The sequence below is a fragment of the Charadrius vociferus genome, unplaced genomic scaffold (assembly GCF_000708025.1).
Source record: "Charadrius vociferus isolate BGI_N301 unplaced genomic scaffold, ASM70802v2 scaffold179, whole genome shotgun sequence".
Classification (NCBI taxonomy): Eukaryota; Metazoa; Chordata; class Aves; order Charadriiformes; family Charadriidae; genus Charadrius; species Charadrius vociferus.
This window is the reverse complement of record NW_009650072.1, coordinates 1,797,853-1,823,218: the sequence shown is the minus strand read 5'-3', so window position 1 is coordinate 1,823,218 and position 25,366 is coordinate 1,797,853. Positions and strand designations below refer to the sequence as shown.

General features: G+C 40.5%; 1 protein-coding gene across 1 annotated transcript in view; it reads right to left on the bottom strand.

Annotated features, from left to right (window-relative positions):
- Positions 1 to 5,852: 5,852 nt before the first annotated feature.
- The window catches only part of KCNQ1 (potassium voltage-gated channel, KQT-like subfamily, member 1), a 363,965-nt gene continuing 344,451 nt past the window's right edge, over positions 5,853 to 25,366 (bottom strand). Inside the window, exon 16 of the mRNA XM_009892035.1 lies at positions 5,853 to 6,053. Within this exon, the coding sequence (XP_009890337.1) occupies positions 5,853 to 6,053 (201 nt within the window). The remainder of the gene's footprint in view (positions 6,054 to 25,366) is intronic.

Below are 25,366 nucleotides of genomic sequence, written 5' to 3'. Positions count from 1 at the left end.
CCACCTTGAATACTGTGTTCAGTTTTGGGCCCCTTACTACAAGAAGGATGTTGGGCTACAAAGCCAGTGAGGGGTCTGGAGGAAAAGTCTTATGAGGAACGACTGAGGGAACTGGGGTTGTTTAGCCTGGAGAAGAGGAGGCTGAAGGGAGACCTTGTCACTCTCTACAACTACCTGAAAGGAGGTTGTAGAGAGGTGGGGGCTGACATCTTCTCCCTGGTGACAAGTGATAGGACAAGAGGAAACGGGTTGAAGTTATGTCAGACGAGGTTTGGTTTAGATATTAGGAAAATTTTTTTCACTGAAAGCATTATTAGACATTGGAACAGGCTGCCCAGGGAGGTGGTGGATTCACCATCCCTGGAGGTATTTAAAAAAAGGGTAGATGTGGTACTTGGGGACATGGTTTAGAAGTGGTTTTGTCAGAGTAGGTTAATGGTTGGACTTGATGATCTTAAAGGTCCCTTCCAACCTCAGCAATTCTGTGATTCTATGATTCTGCTCCAAAGTGAAGGGTGACAGCTCTTCCAGACCTCTGGGTTTGCAGGGGGAGTGCCGTGGGGGGATAGAGGACTTTTAGTGTGGTTCCTGTAGAGACAAGGTTAATGCACTCATGCTGGGTTTGTTTTGCCTCACCTAATAACTTTTGAACCTGTCGGCCTTGTTCAACTTGACTTGACAGAAGGGTGGAGGTCTACAAAATAATTAAATTCTTATAAGTGCTGTGAAAATAGGCAGCGGTAGAAGAGAGAGGAGCTCGGTATCAATGTCCTCGCCGAGGAAAGGCTGAGCGCAAATGCGCATCTCATTGGGCATCAGGGGAACAACACAGAAAACAAACCTGCTCTACATTGCACATCACAACCGCAAAAAAAAAAAAAAGCTTCAGCTGAAATTTGCACTTCTTAGACATCAAAGTCAGCCCATGGACAAGACAGAAAAAAGTGAGCCTTTGCAGAATTACTTGCTAGTTTCGATTTGAACTCAACAACTTTTGGTTATTGCATGGGAGCGAATCCTTCTGGGGATTTAGCTACGTGTCACCTCCACATCGCACTGGTGTAACAACTGGCTGCCTTTCATGCACCTTCAACACAGCTGCCGCTGCTCAGTGAGCCCAGCGTGCAAAACATTACACATGCTATTTTAAATGAAACTGGAGGGCATTTAAAAAGCCTTTGCTCTGTGTGCAGGAACACTGCATTGCGTGTGTTCGAGCCCAGTAGGTAAGGAAATTCATATCGCTGAAGTGGAAGGAAATGCCTCTGATTGTCGCGGCTGGAAAAGGTGAGTGGCATGCTAGTATAAACCAATGATTTGAAAACAGAAATGGGAAACAGAAACGAGGAAAGGAGCACTGTGTACACAACTGAGCCCAGCTTCCACTGAAAGACCGTGGAAAGGTGTCTTTACTACACATTTTGAAGTTGCAGAGGCTTACATTGACCCGCATGGACTGAGTAGTCCCGCTGCAGGCAATGGCCCAGCTCCTAGAATCCTAGAATCATAGATTTCATAGAATCATAGAGTCCTGTGCTTAAATGAAGCACACGAGTACATTGTCACAGGAGCAGGACATAAATGGGAGTTGCATCAGATCTTTAATCTTTTTCCTTTTCTTCTCAATGCCCCTCCTCTTCCCAAACCACCACCACATCAGTAACATGAGAACAGTAATACCCATCTCAGCAGGGTACACGAGGATTAGCTTAAAACTGTTTTTACCTTTCATCTTTTTAACTCCCAGAAAAGAAAATATTCCTGTATTTTACTTTTTTTTATATTTCAAAAAGCAATTTGTTTCTTGCCCAGACCTTTTCAGCTAAATGCCCTGGAATATTTCCACCTTCCTCAGAACTGATGGGTGATAAATCAGCCCAGAGGTGTCCGCTAGCAACAACAGCCTTAACTTGCTGCAGTAAAATGGCTATTTAATCTGCTGACATCCAAAGGTTTCTTCCTCAACTGGTATTCGAGCATAGCGCTGGCCCATTGCATTATTTGAAACAAACCTGCTTTAAAATACAAGAGGGAAAATGAGTGATGGCTGGACTTCTGCTCCTCTTCTGTAAGATATTATGTCAAAAGGAGTCTAAAACCCAACATCCTCTAATTGCCAGTTTGGCAGCAGACGCTTCCAACTCTGAAACTCCTTGGGCTCAGAATAATAAAGGTTTTGCATATAGCAGGGCTCCAGGGTGGCTTTTACCTCCTGAGTAACTATATGAGAGTGGTACCTCAAGTTCCCAGAGTGCAGGTCCCTTTGTGCTAGGCACTGAGCAAACATATAGAAAGGGGCCATCCCTGTCCCGAGGAATTTGTGGTCTAAATAGACAAGCAGGCTGAGTGGAGGAGAGGGAGCAGCAGATGTGGCCAAACAGGTGAAATGACTCTCCCTGGGGTCACGTTGTAGGTTAATGGTGATGCCAGGCACAATGTTTCTGACGCCTGAATCCCAAAACAGCCTCCTCACCAGGAGCCCAAGCTTTTGCTCATCTCCTAAACCTCCTCCCTTTCACACATTCCTCCCCTCTCCTCCCATTAATCTTTCTTTTTTGCAAACTTGCGCAGTCGTCTGCCTCTGCTGTGGACTGAGACAGGCTGAGCTTTCATCTCCACCTTCAGCTGGGCAGCCCCACTTTTCTCCTCCTCTCCTATTCACTGCCTTCCTACCTTCCATACCTGGCATAGCACCCAGACCCTGGCAGGCTGGGGAAGCTGAGCCAGCTCACATTTTTTTAGCTGACTTTTTTTTTTTAGCTGACCTTTAGTTTTTTAGGCAGGGATGGAGGTCCAGGCCCAGCTTACACCAGTCTTGACGTGCAAAGTGCTATTGAGCTGCTCTAAGAAAGAAACTCCCTTCTGCAGCCTCAGATGCCTTTATTTTAAAACAGCTTACAAAAATGGGGTAGAAAATTATAGAGTCAAGGCTTTGCCTATCTTTCAGTTTCCTGTGCTCCCCTTCAAGCTATTTACAAACACTTCTTACCCACTTCAAAAAAAAACAACTGCTCTGGCCAGGTTGAATGAACAGCAGACACCAGCAGATAAGGTTTTAGCAGAAACATACTCACTGCATGTTGGTTACTTCAGGCTGGTCAAGCATTGAACTGTTCAGCTCATCTTCCTGCTGCTGCCATTCCACAATGCTCTGTGAAAGAAAGATGCTGCGGTACCTACTTACAGGAGAAGTTGTTGAGGTAGCAAGTCTTAGCAGGCAAAACAAATCCAGTCCGGTCCTCTGAGCAGAGATCCGACCTGTCTCCGGTGAGCCCTTGGGGATGGTTAGCTCCAGGCAGCTGCACGGAGAATTTGGATGGCTCATTTTATGACATCTCTCTTTCGCGGGGAAAATGGATCATCTTCTTTTTCTTAGGGCGAGGTAGATTATCAGATTTGGAGTAGCAGCTCTCAGACCTGGTGCTCTTTCTGAAAGGATCAGCTGGAACCAGGTGAGGAATCATCGACCTCGCGACAACTCACCACCAGCCTTGAGAATCCGTAAAACCTGGTTATTCCCAGGATTCTGGTAATGGTGATTTTTGGATGGCTATAAACCAACCGACACATCAAGAAAGGGAAGTTACCTTTTGCACGAAATGTTTGCTATGCTAGACTGGTGTCACTGAGATTAGCTGCCAAACCGAAAATGTAGGTATGGTCTTGGGAACAAACAGGTAGGAATGGATGCATTTTCTGGCTAACACAACACCCCTAGAAATGCACAGACCTGGCTGCTTCCAGCAAGGGCTACAAGACACACCTTTCTCCCCAAGGCACGCCAGCTGATTAAGTCCTGGTTTTCTTCTATTTTTCTAGTAAAGAATCAGCAGAAGGTTTCCAGTCCCGCATTGCAAATAAGGCATCCGTACACTTTACAGTGGGCTAAGAGAAAAACAGACGAGCAAAGCCAACAGCTTTCCTGTGCGTATCAAGTGTCTGGATTTTAGAATAACGAAAAGACATGGCACTATTGTCCTGTATTTTATTAGGAAATTAACAGGCTGATTGATAACCTGAAGTTACATAGTGAATCTCATTTAAAAAATGTTCAAAATCATGACAATAATTTTGATTTCTATAAAACATAATGCCCAGATACAATTCCTGTTTACGCCTGTAAATTTCTGCACCCTTAACATTTATCTACTGTACAGCAGCGAGGCTGGGTAATTGTAACATGATGTGTAAAGTTAAATACAGTATACTTTCCTTTGCAATCCAAGTGAAAGAGATGAAATGTTGAAAAGAAAGCCTGGAATATGAGCAGCACTATGAGAAGGTTCTCTGTGATCTCAGTTCATTACACATCAGTATTTCAGACTGCTCAAAGATGTCAAAGACTGGTGATGTTAACTGCTGTGCAAAGTTACGAGGCTTTAGGGCACCAGTTTTCCAGGAGAGGGAGAGAGACCACCATGGGGTACGGGCTCTGCAGTGAGGGGAACAGGGTGCACTGGATGAGTACGATGTTTAAAGTGCAAAAGCTGATAAATCTGTCTACATCTCCTTCTTTTGCCAGCGGTATGGGCTACCACCACCACCACATTGGATTAAATAGCTTTTCCTGACACTCTGTCAGCTTTAAAGACAGTACAGGTGCTGACTATCTGCAAAGGTTGAATTTCAATCTTGGTAATCAAAGCCCAAATCCTGCTCGCCTTGCGTACGTGAAAAATCACACTGAGCCAAACATTGCTGGCTTTAGTGCAGCTATCCCGTGGGGTAATGTGGTTCAGCTCCGTGGGTTGTGGCTGAGGCCCTCGGTCCTCTAAATTAGAGCTGGCACCTTTGAATACCAAATGACTCTTGTAGGGAGTTGAATTTCTCAAGACATTATTCAGGAAACTGTTCAATTGTCCTATATGCTGTCTGGATGAGAGATGCTTTCCGGAACTGGGGCCTTGATTCCTGTGAGGATTACGGATGCTCAGTAAGTGGCCAGCTCAAGCACTTGACCAGCAAGTCCAGTCACTTCAGCCTCTTGTACTATTCTTGGTGACTGTAAGCTAAAACCCAGTAGACTTAAGAAGCTGTGGGCCTTCTTTTTAAAAAGCTATTTCAGGACAAGTACATTCAGACCACTGTGTTTTCTATTTATATATAAAATCTTTGGCAACAGTTTTCTAGAAAGCAGAATCATTTTTTTCTATGTAATACTTTATTGTCTCCCCATGAAAAACGGATATCTTAAAAAATCTATAGCACTTTCCACTATAAATAGTATTGTTCCAGATTAAGGATTAGTTCCTCCCTGAAGCAAAACAGATTTATAAAACCTGGTCATTATCTGATAACTGTTTATGTAGCAATGTTAAAATAAAACAGAAAAAGAAAATCATTCAGTATGTGGTGTGTCATTTTCTAGAATGTTAGTGTACGTTTATACAATAAAAACAATATAAGTTATCCTAGTTTGTTTTAAAAACTTTAGTAGTAGAAATATATTGCTATCTGCAAATTCATAAACAGAATGCACTTTTTCCATCTAAGTTCAAGTATTATTAGAATATTATTATTACTCTTATTATTATTAAAGGAGATCTAAATTCTTGCCGTTTTGCCTGTCTTTGCATCATTTTGGTCTTTCTGAGAAATAATGAGTAGTGATCATTTGTTCATGAACAAAATCAATGTGGAGCTTGAGTAAGTTTTGCCTGGTTGAAGACAGCCTGGCAATCCTTCGGCTATTATAAGAGGCTGTAGAAGAGTGTATTGGAGACTAGTGGTAGCGATACAGTAGTCGCGTGTTTTCTTGGATGGCTGGTGACCTTAATTCCTTCCAGGTTCTCAACATTCAGTCCTGTTTAAAGGAGAAAGGTGGGAAGAACCCAACCCAGACTTATACCACATCAGGATATATCATCTTCGTTTCTTCTCGGTACTGTCAGTTGCTCGTAGGTCGGCAGGGTGTTATTAGGCAGGAAAAGATCCGAATTGACATTGTTGCCTCTCTGAGATGATCTGTTGTTCCCTTGATCCCCCTGCTGACGGGAAACCAGATGATGCAGCATATCTGTAATGAGGTTCAGCTTCTGGTCCATCTGTGTAACCTAGGAAGGCAAAGGGAAGGTTTGTTTGGTAGCAGCACGTGAGGAAACTGCAACAAACCACATGATGCAAACGCAATAAAAATAAAAGGACAGTTTTCTTAATTAGGATCACAACAACCTCTACGAAGACACCACAGATTCACAGTCCATCAAACACAGCACTAGAAATCTAACGCAATAGGTCAGAGTTGGATGAGGACCAGCCATTAATACTCACCTCTGGTATGTGCTTTGACACTCATTTTATACCTGGATGAACGCATGACAAATGGGCTTTTAAAGAGACGTACTGGGATAGAGAACTAAGTCCTAGAACTAAGTTTCTGTGGTTTTTTGTTATTATTATGTCCATACTTTTTGGAAAACATGATAAACTTCTAACACGCTTATATGCCTTAATAATACCAATATGCTCTCGTAAATATCTGCTCTACTTGTAGTGATCTAATCAATGCTAAGCTAGGACTGATGGATACTCTTTGTTACATTTGGGCCCAATTACCAGCTCAGGCCACAAAATGCCCCACAGATATTTTTGCTGGTGCAAGCGTATAGCAGCTGGGGGCTGTAGCAAGGGCTGGAAGTGGGGCACGATCCAGTTCTACACTCTCAACCCCCCAACGATAGTGCTTACTGGGACTGCTGTTTGAACGACATGATTCACAGCAAGCCAGACATTCTTCTAAGAGGGCTGAAAGCTAATTTTTCCACTTGGGGGGCTGCAGGGGAATGTTCAGCCTGAATCTGTAATGCTCATTTTCTTCTGCCTTTAGACAGAAGCCCCTTAAATAATTTCATTCTTTTTTTTTTTTCTTTTTCTTTTTCTGCTCTTTCTTCTAATCTTTAAGAGAAATATAATGACAAATCGGGCTACTTAATAGAGACTAGGTTATGGATTTGTCCAAATTTAGATTCTATTTGGTGTACACTTGTGGTACTTAGAGGAAAGCCAAGAATTAAATGTTTCCAGGAACAACACAGATTCAGTCTCTTTTTTGCATTTTCTAATCAAGAAGTAATCTGTACCACCCCTTTTATCTGGCATGGGAAGCCCCCCCATCTGTGCTGTCTCCGACGTACTGAGCCAGACGTCCTGGTCACTGCCAGCTTCAAAGTCATGCCCACTTTCTGCCCCTTGACATGGCAAGCATTGAAATCGGGCATTAAGAGTCTTTCTTATGGCCTCCTACTCTCTTCTACAAGCCTAAAGAGAAAGCCACGATTTTGTCATTGTAGTCTCTAACCCATCGATCCACAGGGATCCTAAAGCACTATTGTAACTTCTAGGCTAAAAGATATAATAGGTTTTAAAAAGGGAAAAGAAAGTAAGCAGAAAAAAACCATGATAGGAATAAATTGCTGCCTAAAATATCTGCTCGAAAGTAGTGAAAGGCACATAAAACCGCCAGAGAGAGCATGAGTGGGAGCAATTTATATGTGCCTGGCTATCATCCAAGTATCACACAGGATAGTAAAAGACAGTAAGGCTGAGCAGAACATCAACAAACCTGGAGGATTTCAGCAGGGACTAAAATGTTTTTCCACCATAGAGAAAACGCTGTTTTTTTCAAACACTTTGTACAACTGGTAGGGAAGCAGATACAGTGATTTAAAAATATGAGGTGCCAGAGATTTATACTTTGCAGCTGGTTTTGAAAACATTAGGGAAAGCACCCTAGATGGTACATGAAACGCTAGTAATTCTGGATGGAAATGGCTGTTGAAAGATGAGATTCTTCAAATGAGGAAGCTGAAGAACACATAAGTTCAAGATTTCTAGGAGAAAACACAGATGGAAAATCGAGCAGATCATCAGGTTTCCATTTCATCACTATTTGTTCACTCCCTTAAAAAAAAGGCAGGCTTTGCCCAAATGGTGCCCATCACAGATGGCAAACCCGTGATACTCCAAGCATGACAGCACAAATCAGTGCTCGTGAAGCCTGCAAAAATATATCGTTCCTCCACCTCCCGCTGCCCAGGTATCACTTGCTTTCTGAGACAGCTGTGCTGGAAGGACTGTAGTGGAAGACTGCAGACAAACAGCTACCTTCAGAGACCGAAGGAAAACTTTTCCTCTAACAAGAAATGTCTTTTTGCTAATTATTCTAAACTAACTAGGGAATCTTTATACGTATATTTCTTAATTTGTGATTCCAGGCAGGGATTACCAGAGGAAACACAGACTGAAGATATATCTGGAAAATGTGCATTTGTGAAACTCTTGCACTGACGAGCTATCGAACATGACAGTAGATTGGACTGAGATCTGGATAGTCCTTCAACAGCTGTGCATCTTGGTGATGAAGTACTGGGGAGAAGTGAGATGTGAATATTCTTGCTGGGAAATAAATTCCCAGAGATAATTGTCTAATTTTTTTCTAGGGAGCAAGGTTTGGCTGCTGCAGCTGTGGAGTGCAGGAGGCCCACAGAAGCAGAGGCAGAAGCTAATTACTATTGAGCTGAGCCATATGAGATTAAAAAGTAAAGACCTTCATCTTCCATGTTCCTGCTTATCAGGGTAGGGCTCTAAAGCCACAAACCTTTTGCAGAGGGAGGTCCAGATAACTGGTTGTGTTTAATTGTTGTTGAATCAGTTTTGCTTTCCAATAAAGCAAGCTGTTTCCCAGGGAGTTCTGCGCCCGTGAAGGTTTTGCTCCAAGACACGCTGAAGTCAGTGGTAGCTTTTGGCAATCACAGACTTACAGTGACTTCAGCGGGCTCTGGATCAATCTTGGACGGAATCGTCAATCCCAAATAGCAACATATTCTTCGGATGTTACAAGAGAAGGAGCAGTCTGGATTTCTGTAGACTGCTCTGCTCGTGCTTCTAGGGGATGGATCAGAAAAGATGACATTCACAAATGAGATGGCAATGGGACAATGAGCCCTCATCCTCAGTTCTGCCAAAGGGGTGTCTGCTTAAAGTACGAGGCATTTTAAAGAGAGAATTAAAAGCCACCAGAAGACAACTTCTACTGTCATCACAGGTCTCTGATATACAAGAATAAGAGACTTGCTGGTGAATGGCCTTGCTTATTAGCATGCCCAATCTGCCTGTCGACATCCAAACACACATCCTGAAACACACTGTTCACTTGCTTGCTGCAGAGATAATTAGACCCACTAGAAAAATGTCGTTGTATGCAATACCCTTTTTATCAAACTAGCTTTATGCACTTAGCATGGAGAAGTGTATTATCTCCTCCGAATCATACTTTCAAACACATTTACTTGATTAGAAATTAGCTGTGATGCCAGAATGAATAAAAGTAAAGCAAACAGAAAAACTGCTGATGTTGCTATAATCTTAACTGCTTTGGACAACTCTGATCCCTCTACTTAAAACAGCAAACAGTGTTAATTACATAGAAAAATAACTCAGACTGATTTGTTTCTTTTAGGAAAAACTAAGTAAGCTCTTTCTAGCTGATTTATATTTCATTAGAAGCATGATGTTTGGATGATCAAATTCTTTGTATGCAAATAATTTCCTTTGTATTTTATAGTTGTTGGGGGGAGGAAGCAGTGTTTTAAACTCTTCAGAAATTACACACCACAGCTATTCCTAAGTCTTACTGAAATATTGTATGAAAACAAGATTTTTCCATCCTCTGAGATAAGTTTTTTTAAAAAAACAGATCCAAGGATCATAGATTGAGTACAGATGGAGAGAAGCAGATTTTGAAAAATTTTGAACCTAGCTCTCAGAAATGGATAAAAAAACCCCATCCATGCAGTGCACTGAGAAAAAAAATAAACAAGCCCAAACAGTTCTTCACAAAGGCTGAAAGATTAGAGCACAAATCTTAAATGGCACATCGTGAAGAACTGTAGCTATGTTGCAGAACAGATTTTTGCTCTCCCTAAAAAGCCACAGAGGGACATGACTACTCTGACACCTCACACAATAGACTCGTGACGACGACGTAGTTCCTATCAACCACAAAGTCCTCTTAGGTCATTTTTTTCAGGAGCAGCAGTCCTCTACAACTGGATATCAAATGATGTGCCAACTTTTACAAAGGTATCGAAGGCATTCCAGGAGGTGCTAGTGAACAAGACAGAGACTGTTCTTGGGATGACAGAACAAAATAACGGGCAATTTATCTATTAAAATTCTTCAGATTCTCACATTATATTCATTTTAAATGCCCTGTAATTTCAAGCATTCATAACAAATACATGCTACAATCCAGAACACAAAATGTAAGAGAGTTTCTTTCCTTTTTTTTTTTTTTTTTTTTAAAAAAAAAAAAAAAAACAAAACAGAGAAGCCTGAGTGGCTCCAGGGACATTTGGAGGAGAGTCTCCTTTATACACCCCTGTAATGGAGAACTGAAGAGCAGCATTCTGGAGACCCACTCCCAAAACTTATTATAGGGATTTACTGGGAAAGGGCAAGGGCAGATGGAATTATGGAGCTGAGGGGAACAGTATTTTCAGCCATAGATATTCAGGACAGTGGGAAAGCTGAAGGACAAAATGTGGAGCCACATAGGACATAATTTAGGCCACAAAGACCACAAATTACTAATAAGTTATGCCAAGCACTGCTCCATGATCTGGAGGTATCAAGGTTGATTAACGCTGTCGATTAAAGCTGTCTCATCTGCCTTTCATTCTCATCCTCAGAGATTTCAAAAGTAAATATTATTAAGGGCAAAAATCATAGTCCCTTTGGACAGAATGGTGGTTTATAACGACTTATGCTCTTAACATGGTTGACTGATTAAACAAATAATTTGTGCTTAATCAAGAGATTTTTTATCAGCACAGTGCTCACTCAGTGCGTTCAGGGGGACTGTGCTTGTTCTTAATATTGGAAGCTGAGCATGAAGCCGCTAAAGGAGAAGAGGAAAACCAGAACGCAAGCTACACTTGGCTGAACGAAAATGTGATAAAGGAAAATTTCAGCTACTTTTACAACATTAGACTCCCAAGTTTGCTACACTGACTTATCTTGAGTAGCACTCATTCCTGAGGGTGAAGCTTTTTAGCTCAAAGGGAACCAGCTCTTTAAGGCAGTTTTTAAAAATAACTGAAGATGATTGGGGAGATCTTTGTGTACTTGTTACTCCTGGTGGCCTCTTAATGGGAAAGAAAATTCTGCTTTCTCCAACTGTGCATCCTTGTAAGTGGGGTTGTACAGAATCCCTATTTGATACTATACTCAGTAATGAGCTAGTTTTATACTGCAGAAAAACACACAGAAATGTCCTTTCTGTTAGCAAAATCATTGTCAGGCGCACTAATGGTGCAGTTGAAAAAAAAGATAAGAGGCAAAAAATATTCCGGAACTTATGACACCTGTTAATGGCAATGATATAAAGGAAGGTATCAGTATCAAGTGGTACTTAAGAAAAGAACGAGTGTGTTCTGCAAGTGAAGGTGTGGTTATAAATCCCATTTTTCTTTGGTGGGATCCATCTTAAGTCCTGTTCTGGAGAGTATTTGAGGAAGCTTCAGAGAGCAGCTTCCCTGGCTCCTCTTCTTGCTAAGTCCCTACACATTTTGATATCTCAATATTTCTAAAAGTTAATGCTTTAGTTTTGAGGGCCCTGTGGACAGGAACAAATGTGATGTTAGGAGTGGCTTTCTAGAGAAGCTGAGGGACAGGTATGGGAATCTTCAAAGAGGATTTATTTTAAAGATTTCTCTCTAATAGTGGCAGGACCAATAATTTTAGTATTACTAAAGAAAGTTTCTCTCTTCAGGTACATGATTCTTCAAAAAACATGGAAAGAATCTTCCTTCCATTTACAGTACCCAAGGTCCCAGATGCTTGTGGATCCCCTTATCAGAGCTTCTGGCTTCGATTTGTTTATTTTCTTGCCAGAGATTAGGCAGCAGTCTTGCTGGAGGTTATACACCCATCGCCGAGGTGTTTATAGGAGAATGTAATCTGCATGAAGGAAGATTTGTTCTCCAGACTGTCTGTACTTTCTCTTGAGAGTTGGCCAAAGAAGGGAGTATGTGTGCGGTGTCTGGGGGAAGGATAGAGGAAGTGGAGCTAGTGAGAAAACATGCTACTCTAATACAAGATTACTCATCGCTAGAAAAATATAAAGGCTGAGCTTCTGAGGAACAAAATTAACAGGTTTTGGGGGCTGCATGTGACAAGTCACTTTCTAGTCAATGAAAATATTATATTAACACTGTAAACACTGTATTAAATGACAAATGAAATGGATAACTTTGAGACAAAAAACATCTTTGGAAAAAAAGTCACTTGCCATACACTGTGCCCTAAAATCAGCTCTCTTGCATAAAGCTATTGGTGCCAATCTCTTCTTTGTTTTGAGATACTAAAAATTGTTCTGTTTTTTCAGTAAACTGAGATTGTTGCTGGTCTCATCTTACTCTGTATTTTTATAGTAAAATATTTCTCCTACATGTCTCGGAAGTGTAACAAACCCCTTATTTTTTGCACTAGTAACCCCTAAATGGCTGCTGGTAATTCTCCATTAATCAGCGTGTGTCCCTTGTGCTTTCAACAGAGGGTGATGACCTGGGGCTGGGAAGAAACTTCTGAGTCATTGAGACAGGGTCAGAGCTCAGAAACAACCAGGATTTACAAACCAGTCGCTGGCTCTGATTCTGCAGAAGTTACCTTGATATCGGTGAACTGCTACTAAAAAGGGCTTGACTTGGCAGAGCAAATTCCTAATGCATATTTATAGAAACCCAGTTTTGTCACACGTTTTTCTTAATTATGATGGGAAGTAAAACAAGCTGGCAACACCAACACGTGGCCATTTGATTACTGACTATAACACTTGTGGCATTTTAAAGTAATTTTTGTTTGTTTGAAGATTTTTGTCCTGATTGTGCAGCACAACCTCTAGGGTATCAGATGCTCAAGCTATAGGAAATGGGGGAAACAAGAGGGTTGATTTGTGCATTCTTTCTTTCTATTAAAATTGGGAAAGCAATTTTGATAAGCAAGTACCTATACTGCAGAGAATTATTTTTCCTTTCCAAATGTCCTTTTCCCCAAAGAAAAACATCTTTTTCTAAAAGCTTCCTCAAAGTTTCTGGAAATATGTCATCTCTGGTTAACTATTCAACTCAGCTCCATTTCTTTCGCATGGATATTCACAATTCTTAGAAGAGTGTAGGTTACAACCATAATGCCATTTTTCAGATTAGACATCTTCCTTAAATTCTATTTAAAACCAAAGGTAGTAAGAGACATGCTCTGATAGGTCAAAAAAATGAAAAACTGATATGAAAAAGCCACTTCAGTAATGTGCGATTAAATAAATAATATAATATAAAATATGGCAAACACAGAATATTGGCAGCATGTTTTTATAAGTGCCTCTTTTATGATACTGCCATTCTTCCCCAAATGAAAATAAAGATACAGCCTTCAGGAATGGCAGTAGCTGAAGATGATGTTATGCAATAAAACAGAAACCTTCACAGCTGTCTTTGGCTATTTCCAGCCACTTACGCACAACTCATGTACACAATCCTTATGTAAATAAATGCTGCAGATCAGCAGCACACAAAACTTTAGGTACAAGAGGAGCTATTAAATAAGACCTGCAAAGAAACAAGCGGCAACAACAGGTGCTGTGCTTATATAGGAGAGCAATTCCTTTAAGATCTTAAAAATCATGAGAAATAGAGAGAAATCAAAAGTTACAAGCACACAAGTTGATTCGGTTTTCACATGTCACCTTCATAAAATTAACTGGCTACAACCTGCTGCTGGACTAAGGGAAGCAGGGTAAGATGAATATATACCTGTCCTTCTAACAAGGAGGTTGGTAGGATGCTGGCAAATGGAAGAATTAGTTATGGGGAGCAAAATACACTTGGCCACGGACTGTTATGGAGTACAAGACCTCAAAAGTTGAAAAGATTTTGGGACACTGCTTATTTTAGAAGTGGAGAGGATTCAGAAAGACCTGAGGGTAAAAAAGGTCAGAAAGGGATGCTGCTAGTCAAGACAGAACTGAGGACCACGATGGATGCGGCTGGAGGACATGGTAAGAAGCAGAGACTGGATATGGCTGCTACTTGGCTGAGAGCGGTGGCCTCAGTTCAGTGCTCTTGTTGTTGCTGCTAACAACTTCTTGCAAATATGTTTGGCTTATTTGAAACACCCAAACTGTTGGAAATCAGCTTTTCCTGAGAATCTTTTGTTAGATCGAGGTGTAGATTTGGGCCACGAAGTCCCTCTGCTTGTTCATCGCTCCCCAAGCTCCCAGGTCAGCCCTCCTGGCCTCACAGAACCGAACGCATGCCCAGATGTGCGCAACGCTCACAGATCTATCTGGCATCCAGAGGGCTATAGCCAAGCAATTAAAATTTGTGGTTGACTCTTGTAGATAAATGAGACAAGACTTAAAACACATGGAAATTTTCAAGTTAGGACAGTGTCCAAAATCTACAGTCTTTGGCCCAGCACAGCCTCAGGATACAGCATTTTTTTTCCTCTAAAATATTACAAAGGTCAGATATTTATTTTTTTAACCCTTTCCTCTAAACTAACAGAGTATCAGTGGATGAACAAGGGAGCTTGGAATGTTTTTCTCTCCTTGCATGAAGCCAGGAAAGTGAAGTTTAGGGTCTTCTCTCTAAATATAACTTTTATCAGAAGCTACTAAAGAAGATCCCATTAACTGAATGCTCTGGATTTTTCAAGAATTTGCTTATCTTCATTTACTATAGCCCCACCTTCAGGAAATAATATCTCTTTGACCTGACACAACTGTCTTCCATTTCCATTTAAAAATAAGACACAAGTTGGCAATAAGAGAGATATTCTTTCCTTAGAAGTGAATCAATTATACCAAAAGTATGAGATGTTTATGTATCCACAAAAATCACTGGACATCCATCTAGTACCATCATCATAAACAGTTTCCCAAATTATGCTTAAATTGAAATCCAGCTTGATGGCAGATGTCAAACAGGCTCAAGATAACAAGAAATAGAAGGGAAGTATTGATCAAAGGAACCAGGAAAAAGCATCCCTTTATCTTTATGCAATAGTTTTGATATAGTTATAGAATAAATGGCAGTCATTAGTGCATCTTATATCCAAAGCACTGCATGAAGCTTTCTGTACCTGTACAGCACCACACTGCAGTAGGTAGGTACAAAGTGCAGAGAACTGCGGCAGTAAGTTGGCCCACCTTCAGATGCGCTTTATGTCTTTAACTTCAGCTTGGAAGGAGGAGCTCTAACAAAACCTTAAAAATCTTTTCCCCTATCCCGGGCAGATCTTCAGATCTCAAAGAAAACTTCAAAGCACTTTTCTGTTTTTTAATGAGACAGAAGGTTGGAAAACTGATCGCTTTCTCATTCCCAATCACATTCTTGTTCAGCAAAACATTCCTACATTGGGTCCTTCTGGTTGAGCACCCTGGTACCTATCTGCAGGGGAAAGAAAGAGTCTCTGTTTAGCTAGCAGGCACTTATAATTCAGATGCTTCAGTTCCACAGATGTGAAGAAAACTCCCCGTGGTACTTCTCTCTGGAGGACTCTTTCTGCTGGTTTAATCACGGCAGTACAGCCTCTGAATATCTCTCCATGTTTTTGTTGTCAGAAGTTTGGCTATCAGACAACAGCTTTCTCCTAGCTGTAGATTCCCATTTCCAATGTGGAACAGTGGCATATTTACAACACTTCAGGGTTCAAAAAAAAAAAAGTAAAAGACCCAACTAGCATAAAAGTATGTCCCAAACTCTTCTCCACAATAAAATAAACCCCAACCCAGCCCAACCCCCCTTACCACCCTCACCAATTAAAGAAAACAAAAGTGACTAATCTTGACCTCTCTCCAAAGGGGAATGTTTTGCTTCTCGAATCCTTGGCTCTGGCTCTCATATGATACTAGGACTATGACTAATAACCTCTTGCTGGAGTACTGCTGATAATTTCACCAATGAGTAGCTGTTCTCGTTCTGGATCATCATAGTATGCACTTAAGTTGCCAAGATTTTATTTAAAAAAAACCCAAAGAATAAAATATACACTCATAATCCCCAGTGTTAGAAATACATTTTTCAGCTTTAACTGTTAGGTTTTGCCTGACAATTTTTCCTCCTTCCTCCAAACTGTTATTTTTCAGATGCCTGCTATGAAACGGTTCCCTTTTTCCTTTCTTTCTCTCAAATACTTTTCCTAATTCAAAACAGATTTGAGAGTGCTGCTCTTTTTAAAGCAAATATGCCATGTATCACATCGAGTTAGGTCAGCATCGCTTATGTTATGTTTCACACTTCAACCAAATGAGGCATCCATACTGCTTTTCAAAGGGAATAAAGCCAGACTAGGTGCACTGGGTTTTCTGGTTGGAATAGAAAGTGACACACATCCACAGGTTATGGATCTGATCTTATGTCGTGCCATGAGTAGGGAAGGGCACCACGATCTGCTTTTTGCTTCAAATGTTAAAAACCAAGATGACCTCAACTCTTTTTTTTTTTTTAAAAAAAAAAAATTTCTGGCCAGTTCCTTTTTTAGCATCCATAATCTACTCATTATTTATGATTTGATAGTTACTATATGGGCAAAAAAGGACGTAAACCCCTTTGTACCTAAAATAAGCTTAAAAAATTTATAACCATACAATGACTTCTGCAGCAATCAAAAATGGAAAGGGAAAAGGAGTGGGGGAGAGAAAGAGAAGAAGCAATTATAAGAACAGCGAGTTTTGAGATTCCCTGAGGGCTGCTGGTAATTAAACCAACGGCAACATGAATCTCCGTTTGATGTGGTCATGAATTTGTTTTCAAAAGAAAAATCTTTAAAAAGATTCTTTCAAGAGAAATTTTTAGAGAACAAGCTCAGCATGAATAATTAGACCAGAAATACTTTGATAAATATTATTATGGAGAAGTCATTTATGGGCCATGGCATCTGAGGGTTAGAAAACTTGGTGATAAATAAGGTGGCAAGTTTGCACCCATTCTGAACACACAAAACCGGGGCTGTATTCTTGTGTGCTTGAGTCTGCTCCTCAGAAAGGAGGCGGCCTCTTGTTTTGCCATTGCATTAAGCTTCACAAAGACACAGATACAAGACAGAAAATTTCAGCGGGAAAGCTCAGTGGAACGAAAGAAAACCGCACACAATTCCAAAGGCACTTTTCATTCCCAGGGGCTGCGCAGAGATCAGAGGTGAAATTTATCGGTGATAAAATGTCTGCGAGCCCACTCTACTCCCCCAGCCTTTCCAACAGCCATTCACTTCTGCTGAAATCATATCCTTGGAAAGATCTGCTTCAGAATACTCTAAAAATAAAAATGCTTTCATTTTGTAGAAATGTAAGCACCCAGCAAAACCACCGAAACCCAGAGAAGATGCAGGTGCTCTCCACCCTCTAAAATCAAGTTGCCTGGGACACCCCAAAACTGCATTTCATTTGTTTACTGACCGCTTCAAAACGTGGAGGCAAATACAGTCAATCACAAGCCAGCAAATAACCAGTGAATGAATTAGAAAGTAATATATTTACCAGTGGAAACCCACGTTTAAAAGGAAAAGAAACTGTTTGTTGGCTATCATTGTATTATTCATAAAGGCAAACTAGTAGATCTTATGGATACCAGAAGCAAAACTACAACAAAGGCAACCAACTGCTAATGAAGAAGGGTTTTCAGTCAAATTTCATGGGTCATACAAAGTCATTACCGTGCCTGCAGGAGTTCAACAGCTCTGCCAGTTGAATTTGGGGGAAATGAAGTGATTATTTTGTTATGCATTTTGTAGTTTTAAGCATTTTTTCTTTAAATTCCAAGTTCTGAAGCCAACCAGCTATGCGAGAATACCAGCTTCAGTTTCCAGAGTTAGGTTCTAACGAACATTATTGCAGAGGAAACCTTGAAAACAGGTCTTCTGTGTACACCAAGGTCTCAGAAACTAGATTTTAAAGACTCTGATAGTCGTTTCCTTTTTTATGCTTAAATACAACCTTATGGCTTTAAGCCAATTGCCCAACACTTTGGGGGCTTGACTCATTTTGAAAACTAAGAGACAGATCTTTTGGCTGCTGCCAGTAACAAGTTCTGCATGGGTTAACTTTCCAAATTGGTTCCATTGCAGGTTTCCCTTTGGTTTTGAGTCAGTTAAAATACCAAGGCTCTTCTCCATAACATTTTAAGCTATAATGACTTCAAAAGTAAACAAATGTTTCTGATAAAATAATGTGCTTGAAAAATTTAATGGATGACAGAGATAACAAAAAATCCTTAGTGCTTTTCTTTGTTGATGGCTTCTTCTAGGAATATAGCCAGGCTGGGCATTTATTTGAACTGGTAAACTGTGACTCAAAAAGTGAGTCTACTGGCAGTGTAAGCAATTGCTCAGTGGTGGAAGCAAAAGACTCACAGTATTTCCTAGCTGATTAATCATCATGACAGGCTTGAAGACTAAATGATCTGCCCAACTCCAGATGTTAGATGTGCATCCACCTCTTGCTATTCTTCTGGTTCATAGGCAGTAGCCTGGATTGTTAATTCTTAAGATAATTATGATTATTATTGTTCAAAACAAAAAGGATTTGGGCTTTGTAATTTTATCCTATGATAGAGGAGGCTTCTACACAAGATAACACAATATATACAGTCTAGACATGATGAAATACTGGAAGATCCTTCAGGCAGAGGTGGCGACAGTCTGGTACATAAAGCTTTGTGATGTTTCCCTTCTCCACTCCCACATCCTAGTGGAACTGTTATTAATTGCACAAAGGAGGAGCATGAATACGTAGGTCTCCCCTTAAGCCCCTGCCATGAAGGGCTGCACTTGACCCTGTTAAATCAGTAACAAAATGTAGCTTTTCTGCGACAGGAGACAGCATCTGTTTCAACAGCACACGGTAACAGTCCACAGCATTTAACAGATAGGAACAAACAGTAGTGATGTCATGAAAGCATAGGAGAGCATCACAGTGGCAGAAAGAAGCTACCCAACCCTGTCTAAGACAGACAAAGAGTGCTACAGGATCGTCAATGGTTGCAGGTGATGAAAGACATCAATTCTTATCGAAAGGATGGTCCTCCGCAGAGGGACCAATTTTGTCTTGGGCATCAATCAGGAAGGACTTCATTGACAGTGGCACTCCGGGAAGGGAACACCAGAGAACCAGCACCCTGCTTTCTGAAGCAAGCTGCAGCCTGCTCCTCCTGAAGACTGATCATTTGTGTTCGCAGAAGCCAGACCATGCTTCACTTGGAAGATCTGAGTATCACCGCACAAACTGGTTTAGCTGCAGGCATTTCTTATTTTCCCTTTGCATATTTTCCTTGAAAGAGTGAAAGGGGTTACTATGGAGTTATTTATTTTCTTTCTTTTGCTAATCTCTTGTGCTAAGTAGTATCTTTCCCCACCCCCACCCCCATCCAACAGAGAGAGCAATCAGCTACTCAGTGGAGAAATTCATTCACCCCTAATCATTGAAACCTTTGAAAAAAGCTTGTCAGATAGCACCTGCTAAGGACTTTATAGATTAAAATGCTAACATCATTCTGAATTAATTAAGACATTTTCATCGATGGCTTTATGTGATTTGGCTAACAATTTTAGCTCTGACACATCTGCTTTGAAATGTGAAAGGAGTTTAATGCAGTCTTAAGCACCACAGTTCCTTTCAGGTATAAGTTGCTCCTTTTAACTTCACAGTAACTGCATTGTTGATTTACGTATGCAAAGCAACAGTCTTTTCAAATCGAGAAATAATCTCAAATTATATCTACGTTTTAAGATAGATGATGAACAACAGTGGGAATAATAAAAATGATAAAAATACCAAGTGCTTCTGTTTTCATTTTTGACCTCCAAGCCTCAAAATGCTTTATAATACTCAGTACTCACAGCTGAGGAAATGGAAACAACAGAAGCTAAAATGATGTGCTTCAAGTCCTAGAGAAAATGATGGCTGAGTCTGGAACAGCACCTACACCACCTGAAAACCCCAGAATAACCCCACCGATGCACCTTTCTAGATGGGACATGGACTGTTGTGACGATGCAAGTGTCTGACACTGCCTTTTAAAGCTTGATTTAAAGAGAAGGTGGAGGAGGTCTGGTTGCACTTATTCCTCTCTGGCTCAGACAGTACTCGCAGTGTACTTGTGCAAGTGAGAAGACCATGTGTGACCAGCTCTGATATGCATTATTTATATAACAGTTCTACTGACTGAAAAACTAATAAATCCACAGCCTGCAGATGATGTGCAGACATACAGACACGTCATCACAAATATCACTTTATCTTGATTCTTTGTCTTTATTTTTTTTCCCTGCTGCGGCACACCAGAGCATCTAGCACAATAGCTAAATAAGCCTCTGGCTAAAGAATAAGCTTGTTTAAATCACAGCCGTTCTCCATACAACTGACACGTAGGAGTAAGTGTCACTTTCCAGGGAAACGTTTCTATATGAATATTTCACATAGGTCAAACTTTGTCAAACCTGTTTGCAATGCAGTGCTGCACGGTGCTCAACACTTCCCTTACTCTCTGAGTGCCCTCGACTCCCAGTGAGCTTTTCAGATCCGTGTATTTGGGAAGAAGTAAGTATATGTGACACACATAGTCTATAACTTTCCATAACAGTCATTGCACAATACAAGAGGTCAAAATGAGGTTTCTCTCCTGGTGTATTGTAACCATGGTCTATTTATAATTCTACAGTTAATTTAGGGCTTGTATATCCGTGCTAGACAAAGAAGCTTGCCATGTGTAGAAAATGACATGAACTCAATCTTTGCAAACAGTCCCACAGCCTAAAAATGCTTTTGTTAGTACAGTGAACACCTGTACTAATTACACACTTCACTCACTTGGGGGTCATTGCTCATGGCAAAGGTTTTAAATCAGCCACCCCAGGAGACAGACATCATTATATTGCTGGAGCAGTCATCGCAATCCTGCAAAACTAGGCAACCCGGGAAATATACTTACACTCTCAAGTCTCCAAAGGTGAAAGACTGTAATACCCCATTGCTGGGCACAAGAAGAGAATACAGAACGTTTGAATAAATAGAGAAAATGTAGAGAGTAAACAGATACTGTTGTTGAAATACAAAGTTTAGCATTATTTTTAGATTTAAGCAAAAGTTCTTGACTTTCATGTAAACAACATTTTTTCCCATCTCTCATTGTATACCAATACCTGACCCAGCAAAACTTCTAAGCATGCGAGAAATGTCAAATAATTTCATTTTATTCACCTAGTGATTCTCATGTGCTATTCACATACCTAAAATTACACTGGAACTCAAATGCCAAGGTCGGCATTCATTTTTTTCACTGACATAGTTCCCCATTTGAAGTCATCTGCAGTTGTCCTCAGATGGTCCCTGCTCACACTAATGCTAATTGGTGCTGGTACTTCCGTTAGCTTGGTATGCAAAACTTGCAGAATCAATGGTAAATAATCTTAAAACCAGCATCTAACTGGTCAGAAGGGGCAGATATACCTGCAGTTCACATTCCTCTTCTGCTAATCTGTCAGACTGCTTGTAAAACCCGTCAGCAGATCTCTACTGGCAAATCACGGAGTGGAAAGTTACTTTAGGTTGGGGCTTCCTTCAATTAAATACTCTCCAAGGTGTCGTACTGTCCTCAATATAAAAGCACACAGAATCACAGAATCACAGAATGGTTAGGGTTGGAAGGGACCTCTGGAGATCATCTAGTCCAACCCCCCTGCCAGAGCAGGGTCACCTACAGCAGGTTGCACCACCATTTCTACCAAAGGCAAGGAGCACCGATGGCGTGAGCTGGGTTCTCCACCCGGCTGTTAGCCCCTCGGCACCCCAGGACCCTATAGCAGGGGAAGTATAAGGGGAGAGGGAGAAGAATTTGTTCAGAAACAACACAGAGCAAGAGCAAGGGCAGAAAAATAACGGAGCAAGGGCAGAGAAGGGATATTTGAAGCGTTCAGCATTTTCACAACTGCCTCCTATGTGAATCTGAAAAAGGTTTTCAAGAATGCAAATGACCAAATGCACAAATTCTTCAAAAGATGCCTAGAAACTCTAACATTCAAGCTAAAGGCAATGAATCAATTAATTTTCTATCAAATTATCTATGAACTCTTTAATCTGTACTTCATCCTGTACTTTACAAGCACACAGTATAAATTTTCATGCACATGTAGATGCAAATTTTTTCTTCCATTTGTGTGACCCTTTTCTGTCAGATTCATTAGGCAACATTAGGAAAAAAAATAATCCCTTGAGCTTTGTGCACCCCATGAACTTCTCTCTCTCCCTCCACTGAGACTCAAGAATGGGGACATGTTTTGCAACAATGTCTCCTGAATATGCAATAGTCCCAATTCACTTCTCTTTCACCGCAGAGTAAACGAGGAGTAAATTTTTTTATGTCAATGGGATTAAGGTAATAAAAATGGCCTGAAAATGAAGATCACTGTTAGCAGTTAGAGGAGAACACACCAAAGGCTTGTCCATTTGCATACAGCGTATGCCCTAAAGTAACAGGATATAGTAAATAGCACATATAACGGCGAAGAACTCATATTACTAAGTGGTACATTGTTTAAAGCAGATCTTTCTTCAGTGCACAAATAGAGACAGTGTTTTCTTCTACTCTTTTAAAAAACAACCGTGTCATACAAATTCTAGTCATGTCTTCATTCTTGCGTTATTTAAATTTCCTAAAACTACACAACTTCATGGAAAACATAATATAAAAGAAAAAAGACCCAACAAACAGAAACCACCAAACCTGGCAGGATGTATTCAGAGAAACTATAGTTTTGGAAAAGAAATGGCAAGTTTTTTAGCATACACTGTAAGAGTAATGATAACCAGAAGGTTATCTAAAGTGTAATTTAAAGAAAAGTGTTTGCATTGTTTGCAGAGAAACAATCCTGAGGTCGTGTGTAAAAGTCCCAAACTGCAGGACAGTAATGAGTTTGTGAATCAGGACTGTAAATTCCCCCTGCTGTGAATGTGGGAGCCATCAGGAGCACACACGACTGAGTCAGCAGTTACCAAGACACATACATACAGTACAGGCCACTCAAGTCTCCAAACTGCCATTTATCATTTCCTGAGAGAACAGTTTCTTGGCAAGTCTCCTTTAAAAACATTTTTTTTTCCAAAACAACCGACCATTCCAGCAGGCTATGAATACCACTATAATTTGGTCTATTTTTCATATCAAGTAGACTATGGGCTCTGGATTTCAGCTAATTAAAGAAACCTTCTTTTCAGATTTCCAAACGTTTGCAGCAGGGTAGATCCCACAACGAGCCAGCTTTCAAACAGTGCCAGTCGCAGTCTGAAACGTATGGAGAAGGTGAAAAAAAAAAAAAAAGACATAAAAACCCCCACGGTTTGAAGTTGCAAAGCCCAGCTTACATAACGTCAAATTTGGTTACCCTGCCAAACTGTAAACTTTCGCCTCTGATGAAAATAGCTGTCTTGGGCTTGACTGTATTTCATACTGCAGAATGTGTAATGGCTCAGAGCTGTCTGTCAGAATTTGAACTCCATCTGTTGTTGTTGTTTTTATTATCACTATTATTATTACTCCTCCTCCTCCTCATTACTACACACTAATAGCATTTAGGGGCCTCGCCTGAGATCAGAGCCCTGATGGGCTACGAGCTGTCCGCACACACAGAGAGAAACAGCCCTTGCCTTGAAAAATGCATGATCTAAATAGATGAGATAAAAAAAAAAGGGGCGGGACAAAGATCGTGTTTTCATTCCTGTTTTATACATATGGAACTGAGATATGGAGGGATTAAATGTCTTGCCTGTGCTCACACAAAAAATATCTGGGGCAAAAGCTAGGAATTGAACCAAAGTTTTCAAGTTCAAATCAACTTCATCTTCCTTTATTAACCCTATGCTTGCTAAGTACAAGACTGTACTCAAACCTGTATTTATAAGCTGAGACATCAGAGCCGTGTTCTGCCTTTGGGCATACAGGGCCTAAGCACAGGAGGGGAACAACAGGCCTCTAACCTCCTGCAACAATATATATGTTCACATAGCAATAGTTACTTATGGCTTTGCTTCTTGAAGCTTTAGAAAAGACAAACTTAGGAAATAAAGTCCCATATTTTGATTTCCTATTTGGTGAAGGAAGTCTGGATTCTGCTTTTTCTCTGCAGAGTCCTCTGTGCAAGCAGCCACAGAAACAACAAACTGTGCCATGCTTCAGGAAAAAAGCAAATAATCACTTAATGGGTTTCTCTAAACATCTGACCCGTGGTCCACACACTCTTATTAAAAAAAGAAAAGGTAAAAAAAAGGAGTAGTTATACACATTTTAGTAAAGAACTACTATATTACTTTATCTTCACAAGACTTTTGTCTTCTGAAAAAAACAAGTAGTTTTCTACTTCAATCTGAAAATCAAGTAGTTTTGTTTATTTTTTAAACTGTTATTTAGAATCATAGAGTATCTCAAGTTGGAAGAGACACATAAGTATCACCGAGTCCAACTCCCTGCTCTTTGCAGGGTTACCTAAAACTAAACCATACGAGATAAGGGCGTCGTCCAGACGCTTCTTGAACTGTGACAGGCTTGGTGCCCTGACCACTTCCCTGGGAAGCCTGTTCCAGTGACTGACAACCCCTTCCATGAAGAATCTTTTCCTAATGTCCAACCTGAACCACCCCAATGCAGCTTCATTCCATTTCCTCATGTCCTATCGCTGGTCACCAGAGAGAGGAGATCAGCACCTCCCCTCTGATGTCCCCCTCTACCCTAAGAATGTGTGATTTTAGAGGCTCTTACTTTGGCCAAATAAAAAGTCAACGTTTTGTTTTGTTGTTGGTTGATTTTTGATTTTTTTTTTTTTAAGAGAAAGAATAAATGTACCTGAAATTAGGACAACTTCCAGACAAATTTCAAGGCTTCATTCCAAAGTATGGATGTAGGAGACCATCTCAAAACACTTACAAGATTTAAAAATAATCACAATAATATGGGCAAAATTATGCATCTCTTCCTAACTTTCTTCTTGGAATGGCTGAAGCTTTTCAGCTGAAACGTTCCCAAAAATTTTAGTCAGAGATGCCCAAAATGGAAAACTTCAGGTCATACGGTTAAAGTTGCACACAACTAAACCAAAGTCTTATAGTGGGAAATGTCTTATCGAGTTTTGGTAAGGCTCTGAAGCCCTCCCAAGGCCCGAGAACAAGTGGGTGAATACACATAATAAGTCCTCAAATGCATTTACATGGGAGACAAACTGGGCTTTGTTACTCGGCTTCAATACCACGCTTTTGGTTACTTTTACAGAAAAGGGGACTGTCATTACTTGCCTTGGACAGTAAAGAGAGTTTCTGTTGTATGGGAAA